Source organism: Gadus chalcogrammus, chromosome 22 (genome assembly GCF_026213295.1).
Source record: "Gadus chalcogrammus isolate NIFS_2021 chromosome 22, NIFS_Gcha_1.0, whole genome shotgun sequence".
In the NCBI taxonomy this organism is placed as follows: Eukaryota; Metazoa; Chordata; class Actinopteri; order Gadiformes; family Gadidae; genus Gadus; species Gadus chalcogrammus.
Window position 1 is genome coordinate 10,250,960 of NC_079433.1, and position 8,367 is coordinate 10,259,326.

The 8,367-nt window shown below is 44.7% G+C and overlaps 1 protein-coding gene across 1 annotated transcript; it reads right to left on the bottom strand.

Moving 5' to 3' along the window:
• Positions 1-2,689: 2,689 nt before the first annotated feature.
• Positions 2,690-5,833, bottom strand: marcksl1b (MARCKS-like 1b). The gene is made up of 2 exons (XM_056582922.1): positions 5,539-5,833; positions 2,690-4,449 (listed from the first exon to the last, which is right to left on the bottom strand). Exons 1-2 carry the CDS (start codon positions 5,623-5,625, stop codon positions 3,877-3,879), a joined length of 660 nt encoding a protein of 219 aa, XP_056438897.1. The 5' UTR covers positions 5,626-5,833; the 3' UTR covers positions 2,690-3,876.
• Between the last annotated feature and the right edge of the window lie 2,534 nt (positions 5,834-8,367).

An 8,367-nucleotide genomic window follows, 5' to 3' on the forward strand; every position in this document is an offset into this window, starting at 1 on the left:
CTAGCGCCGCCGCCATCGATGGCTTTCGAAATGCTAAATTCAATTAGCACTCAACATTTATTAAGAAAAGCGTGAGCTGTATTGTTGCCCATTATATGTTTTCTATATTCCTACACGCAAATATTCCATATTTATTATTTCTGGCAGGGGGAAAAAAGTAACTCTATCAACATTTTCCAATGTATGGATTTTATTTTTGCTTTATTTGAGTTTGTTGTAGCAATACTGATGCACGCGCGTGCGTGCGCGTGCGCGCGCGTTTGTGTTCGTGTGCGTGTGTGTGTGTGTGCGGCTCGATGTACGCCAATGTTTTTTATTTCCCAAACTGGATGTTGGGACAGCAGGGGACGCTGTGGAGCACAGAACAATCTCCTGGCAGCTCCATCCATTAGTCGACGTCTACTTCCAGTTGACATGATCCCCCCGTCGGTTCCATTTCTTTCCATAAAAGAAACAGTTGGCCTGACTGAATTAAGTCTACCCTTAGGTGAAGTCCTACATGTCTGAAATAGGTTTTATGTGATCACCTGTAATAGCATTCAGTGTTTATCTATGGTTGAGTATGCTGGTTTCACTTCAGCCTGTGCCTAAACAAACACAAGGCTATACGGATTTTCATATTCTGTGTTTGGTTTTCAGTGATTGTGAACAGGTCGCATAGGCGTCGATTACGGGAGACGTGTCCTCCCCACTATTTAAAAATGTGCAAAACAATTGCGACTGAAAAAATCCCCACACTCAACCGAAATCGTCGAGTCTAAAATCATGCGATAGGCGCGCACGAAGACATCATTTATTAGATGGGCCTACGGTACCTAATAAACCGTTGTAACCCACAAGACCGGAACCCATAGCAACGCCGGTAAACAAACCCAGAGAAGCCCAATCCCTATGAGATCTCCCCGCGCTACGGCCATCCGGAAGCGCACAGAGCTTTTGGCCGTGATATTACATGTAGTACAATTATATACTATTATATATAGAGCTCCGAGAGTCGCAAACGGCAAAAATCACTTTCTACTCCATGCTGCAGTTCACCCCGGACTGCACTGCACTAAGTTTGACTGAACGCTGATTGGCTGTTACGTTACATATGTCACTCAGTGGCCACGCTGTTGAACGCTGATTGGCGTGATTGTCATCACGCGAAATTCGTGTCAAAGTTGAAATATTTCAACTCGAGCGAATTTGTCGCGCAACAAATCAAAACAAATCAAAAAAATTCGCCCGATACGCGTCTATACGTTCACTTTGTATGGGATCTTGTCGCCCCGTCCCGTTTGGTGTGAACGCACTGGAGAAGTTTCAAGACAGACAGCCAAAATTTACATTTTAATTCAGAAAATAGCCGGTCCTTTTGCTTCCTGTAAAAGAATGTTTGTGACACTGGATAACGATATGGATACATCATTCTAGCCTGCATGTGGAGGGCCACATAAGGTAAGAAATTGGTTTACGTAAACTTTGCTGCTGGTTCTGTTTGCTCGTGATGACCTGGCCAAAGGTTACCCACGGTCCTAAGCGATTGTGATCTGATTCTGGTTTGTGCTTCAGCTAGTATGCATTGTATGTATAGATTGCAGCTAGTAGCAGCTTCACACGATGCGATTGCTATGCCAATGTGGTTATAGTTGTTTTGTCTGATTGAGATATGTGACGACTTGGAGCCTGGTAGGCCTATCCTCCATGTTCTCGCATAACCTGTGTGATTATCCTAAACTGTAGGGGATTTTATTTGCGGGCAATTTGCTTATGATGTTGTAACAAGTGAAGTCTACATTGGTCCTTCGCAAGTGTTTACTGGTGGTCAGGATTTGGTAGATGCAATAGTCCTCTGGGCGCTTTTTTTTTTTTTTTTTTTTTTTTTAATGCAGCATAACATTATGCTACCAGCAGCCCTTGCTCGGCTTCAAAAGGCTGATGCTCAGTACCTCGTTTAATTTCGTACCCCCTTTACAGTCTGGCATTGTTTGTCTTGTAAACTTTGTTGATGTCAAGATAAGTGTTGAATGGCCAACACCGTTCTTTGTCCTGTGTGTATTAGTATTACCTATCCCAAGCCAATACCCCGGTGTTTCCAACGCCGTTTTGCAAAACAAGCCAAAAGACAAACTGTGGTTTTCAACTTTTATTGTTCAAATAGGATTTTCAACACCTGACAATACACTGTAGAGCATATTGTAATGCAGCGTTGAATGCATGAATAGCTTACATAATGGTACCCAGCACTTTTCAAACTACACTCAAGCTTATGGTTATTGTCCCCACCACTTCTAAAAACAAACAGACGCCCTTGAACAGACATAAACACTTAGTTTATGTCTAAGTGTGTCCCACTGTCACTGTGTTGCATGTCTGTTTATGTTTATTCGTCAAGCTGCTATTCTCACCTATAATTGATTTCCATTAATCACAATCAGCATTTTAAGAAGTGGTTGATACATTTTTGGATTTGAAATGGAAGTGTAAAGCAGTATATGTGTCCTGAATCTTACCTCTGGTTCAAGATTCCAACACTCAACATGACACTATGAACCCTGAGCGTTTTCCATGAGGGTAAAGGTTGCCAGTGATTAATATGAATTGCGAAATATCATTGTCTTAATACAGGTTACTGGATTCTTAATACTGGTTCTGACTATTGGGGAAACTGCCATGTGCACAAGGCTTGTAGCTTACCTGTGTGGTTTGGTCCACCTGATTGGTTGAAAGAAAATCACGTAGAACTTCTTGCTAAAGCTGCTGCTCAAGGCTATAGTCTGAATGTTGTTATGGCTTTTAGTTTAATATAGAATAGTACATTAACCGTATAGTAAGATCCTCTACTCTACTAATGTGTAATAGTGTAAAATGTAATGATACACCAAATAATCATAAACACATAAACGAGCAGGTAACCAACATTTATTGACCATTATCAACTTTACAATAAAACCAGAAACATCTGTCAACATTAGCAAAATAAAGAACAAAACTCAATCCAATGTATTTACATAGACAAAGCAGATTCAGGCTCACACACAACAGATAAACAACTGCTTTGTTTGAACCGCAGCGGTGAACATAGCAAGCCTTATGTGTTCTCTTCTTCTAGAATAAGGTACAAATTAAAATTGCCTATGTTTTTTTATATTTTCTTTAAAACAAACAAGACGGAGCTTTTTTTTTTAATCATCGAGAAGGTCCTCTATAGTACACCACAAAATACTGCAAATTTGGGTTAAAATATCGGAATGTAAAAAGTCTTTTAATTTCTGATTTCTTTTTTTTGTATCTTTTTTTTGTTTTGTGTTTTTATTTCGTTTAGTTTTTTTTAACTCTTCTATTTAACAGTCAGTTCAAGTGGTGGTGGTGGTGGTCTATTATCGCTGCTGCAGTCCACTGGAAGGAGGCATCTTGAAGCAGTGGCAGTGGAGGAAGGAGGGGGAGGGGGAGGGGGAGGGGGAGGGGGAGGGGGTGCTTTTTCTGATGCCCGAAAAAAAAAGATGCTTTTTAGCTCCTTCCACTTTCCATCCTTCCCATGACCCCGTGTGATGAGGGCTGAGGGACTCCCGTCGCTTTAAATCCATGCTCCAGCGTGGCGAAGAACAGACCCACAGCACTAACACTCAAAAGCCTGCGTCCGGATACTGAAAACCAGGGAAGTGAATCTAGTGAATCTAGTCTGCCGTTACCATGACAAAAGTGGCACGTCGAAGGAGTCTCTCACATGCATGTGTATATATTTACATATACCCATACATATGTCTACATATACACATATATATAAATATATATATATATGCTCTTTAATTTTCTCTTTCTTTTTTGCTCTCTCTCTCACTCTCGCTCTCACATGAAAAACAGTTTGTTGAGACACAGTTCACTCGGGTACAATCACTCTTTGTTTTCAGACGGGGTGGCACTCGGGCTGGGGGTCTCCTCTGTGGGTTTTGTGGCCTCAGGTGCCGGAGCGGCCTCTTCCTTGGCCTCCTCTTTGGGGGCCTCCTCCTTGGCCGGTGCTGCGGCCTCCTCAGCCTTTGGGGCAGCCTCGGCTCCTCCGGCCGCCGCCTCCTCCTTCACCTCCTCCTTCTTCTCCTCTGTGGTGGCGGCGGCGGCGGCGCCGTTCTCGGCTGGCTTCCCCTCAGTGGGGCTGGCGGCGGCGGTGGCAGCGGCCTCGCCGGCCGGCGCCTCCTCTTTCACCGCCTCAGCGCCCTTCTTGGTCTTCTTAAGGTTGAGCTTGAAGTTGAAGGGCTTCTTGAGGGAGAACTTCTTCTTCTTCTTCTTGGGGGTCTCCTTGGCGGCTCCGGCGTCCGCCTTGGCCGCCTCTCCGTCAGCGGCGGGTGCGGGCTCGATGGCGTCGCCGCTGGCTGCGGGTTCCTTGGCGGCCTCGGCCGAGCCGTTGGTGGCGGCCGTTTCCCCGTCAGCCTTCGCGGAGACCTCGCCGTTGGTCTTGACGTGTCCATTCTCCTGAGAGATGAGGTTAAAAATGGCATTGATTTAATTGATGGCTTTTCTGTTATTGTCTAAGCACAAAAATAAAAAAAACCAACGTCTCTTTTAGAAAAAGACATGTTCAATCACTAGACATAAAGACAATAAGAATTGTGTGTTTTCCATTTAAACAAGAACCTAAAACGTCGTCGATGTCGTCAATTAACCACCGTGTCGCCAAGCGAGCTCGGAGGCGACGCCTTGTAGTAACGCGGTACGGCGATAGGCGGCGGTCGTGCTACACAAACCGCGGAAGGCTCGCCATCAGACGCCAGACAGAGACCGTCTTCCAACAAAGAAAAAGGTTGTGGCAAACGATTTAATGAAGTGAAGTCGGCAACTTCCCTTATCGCGATGTATTTGAAAATAAATAAACAGCTAAACGAAACCTCTCCTTTCACATCCGCACAAAAATACACAAGAAAAAATAATAATCACTTGAAATGACATTTCATGGTCCTATCAACGCGAACCATACTTGTCTAGCCAAGTCCGGTACCTGCTGCAGAAATTCACAAACAGCGTGTGATTCTAATTTTAATCAAAGTGAAGACTTTATTTTGCTAAACAGGTGGCCGTGCATCAAATAATAAGGCAACTAGGCAGACGCCTGCCTACGTGCGCCCTGCCTTCTCCAGACCGACCCCTCCCCCTTCATGAATGACACCGTGAACATCGTTGGGGGCTTTGGATAGGTAAAATCGCCGAACCCACCCTAGCTCCAGGGGCTCAAATACCGACAGCGAATAATATTCATCAATGAAATCAAGTCGTCTACGATAAGTATTTGTTTGGTCATGTTAAATATGAACGACATTCTCGGTTTCATTTCAAATTGGATCCTCCCGCGTCTGAAACAAGTGTCTGGCCACACGGTCACCAGAGGACAGGCGAGCTCATCGTATGATATCAACCCCCAAAAGTCTTCAATTTCACACCAAAACAAGGATAAGGCGACTTAGTAAACAGATATCAATAAACTGTATGTTTTTGAAAATAAATGTTGAACCGCATAACTGTTGCTGGTATAATTGCGCTGTAAAACAGTAATTCAGCGTAAATTACCTGTCCATTGGTTTTGACCGCTGCACCGTCGGCGGCAGCAGCGTTCGCCTCAGCGGCCACCTCTCCCTTGGAAGCCTGTGATCCCATTCTCTTTTCTGTTAATTTGTTTAAAGCAAATGAAAAAGAAAAACGAAAAAGTCGTTTTGAAGTAAATCCAAAAACCAGGTCAAATTACGCGTCCACCGGTGAAATGATGAAAAAAAAGCGTGTTACTCGTTGTTTAATGTGAAAATTGTTACTCCCCCTCTATCGCTCTGTCTCGTTTCGACCTGTCGTCCCAGCAGAAAGACACCTACTAAATTCTAAACTGATTGAACGCAACGCTTGAAGATAGCCCTAGTCTGAAAAACCACCCAGGGGTGTGGTCTATAGCAACTCTGCCCAATCACCAACCAATACTCCAACCATTCTCCTCCCTTCGGATGAAAAAAACCCAGAGCGCTCTCCTCTCCATCTCCATCACATGCTGTAGGTTCGGAATGGAGAAAAGTAATACATGGAGCAACTTTTGCTTAACAATGGTGAATGCGCGTACAACTCCATATTACTTAACATGGTGTCATCGGTTACGTTGTTGAAATAGTGACAGCGTTGTTTCGTAAAAAAAAAGCCGGTTTGACGCAAGACGTTAGTGCACTGGCCACTATTATGGTGTTTGTCTAGGAGGCTGTCATGACTGGGTTTGTTGTTCACTTCCGCTTGTCAACAACATACCAGCAGTGGAGAATGTCAACGTGATACTCATGCACATTCCAAGTGCTTCGTTTCTCGCCCCAAACATCCACTCAACTTGTTATTGATAATGTTGTTATTGATACGTTGGAAGGATATTTTCCACGATCACATGGTCTAGCTGATTTCATAGATTTGAGAACAGTGTCCATGTGTGGCTCAATTATTTGGTTTACATTAGATTCTGGGTCTAAGATACACATAGCTGCAGATAGCACGGTTGGAACTGTGTTCAAAGCCTCTGCTTTTATAGAATATGATTTATCTATTCAGCGTGAATTAAGGTATGATTACCCTACACGTGTAGCCTAGGGTTAGGGTTAGCCTACATGCAGAGGCTCTAGCTCTTTTACAACACCACCTGATCAGAGTGGGGTCCTCACACACACAAACGGTGCACACACACACAGACACACACGCACACAAACACACGCACACACACAGTGACATTGGTTTGACGGCTCTCTGGCCAATTGGATAGACCGGAAAAGCATGGGGACACACACACACACACACACACACACACACACACACACACACACACACACACACACACACACACACACACACACACACACACACACACACACACACACACACACACACACACACACACACACACACACACACACACACACACACACACACACACACACACACAGCAGATCATGCTGTATCTCTTGTTCATAATATTTCCTCTGTGTACAGAGTGGAATGCTAGGCACGCTATGCCTCCTGGTATGGGCTGACCGTCTTTCTCACCCCTCTCATCTTCATCAGCATCCCCCTCTTCATCATGTCACCGCCCCCAAAGTGATCACCAGAACTCCAAGGGTCAGACACCTGTGTGGGGGCTTGACGTCCTGTCACAGTGATGACCGCGGTGTTTAGCGGTAATGACATCCCAGACAGCACAAGCTTGGCCCAAACGCTGTGTTCTTTAAGTGTATATATGTGTTTGTCTGTGTGTCTGTGTGTGCGTGTGTGTGTTTGTAAATTTATGTGTGTGTGTGTGGGTGTGTGTGTGGGGCTTTGCATGTATGAATGTATGTGTGCGTAGGTGGTACTCGAATATCTATGCATTTGTGCGACATATCTGTGTGTATGTATGTATGTGTGTGTGTGTTTTGCATTTATTTGTTTGTGTACGTGTGCGCGTGCGCGCGCGCGTGTGTGTGTGTGTGGGTGGAACGTGTGTGAGGGTTTGTGTAATATGTGCAAATAAGGGCGGCATTGTCATGGGACCGGGGAGCATCAGGGGGTGGAAGGCACGGAAAAGCAATCTTTTACGCATAGACAAACCACACACACACAGTCACACATGCACACACACAAACACACGTGCACACAACTGACACACACACACAAAGATGCACACAGACAGCTGGGACACAGCCCATAGATAGAGTTGTGTCTAGTGTGTGTGTATGTGTGTGGTTTGTGTGAATGTGAGTGTTTGTGTGAATGGCTTCAAAGTTTCATAAAATGCCAGAATGGACTGAGAGTCAGTCTGAGCAGAGTATAGTTCTATCCAATAAGCATAGATATAAACATCATCCATTGAAACACAGTTGCTTCTTTTATTGTCAGTGTTTGGCCGGAGGTGATGTACCTGAACTCTCTCTGATTGGCAGTCTCTGATACAACCGTTCTGGATAAACATGGGACTGTCCAATCAGACAGTTTGACGCAGCAGAAACACACAACCGTTGGAAGAGATTGTATTTCAATGTGTCCATTTCAATGAGTCCAAGTCCAACAATGCCACCGAGGGCAATAAAGTCAGGTTATTGGGCATAGTGAAAGTGTCAGATGGAGCAGGCAGATAGGAGTGAAAACCCCCTGGGTGCCCGGGCAAAGTCTGTTGGACTTCAGGGTGGTTTCCCGAGCAAGGGATTACCTCACGTTCTCGGTCAAATATAAAGTAAACTGTTATTCTATGTTTGTGTTGATCTTGCCAGAGCCATTCCTCAGGCCCAGCATCTCCGTATTGTCCGTTGACTTCCAATTCCTGCACCCGCTAACGACAGTAAGCTACGACTTTTATGTCCCGACTATAAATCAGGGCCTGTCGTTAATTAACTGGTAGCTCTAAGC

Bases quoted from the DNA above. Each gene is read 5' to 3' on its own strand.
- marcksl1b (XM_056582922.1), bottom strand. From the start codon at position 5,625: ATGGGATCACAGGCTTCCAAGGGAGAGGTGGCCGCTGAGGCGAACGCT. The intron at 4,450-5,538 runs GTAATTTACGCT...CTCATCTCTCAG, and splicing joins CGGTCAAAACCAATGGACAG to GAGAATGGACACGTCAAGAC.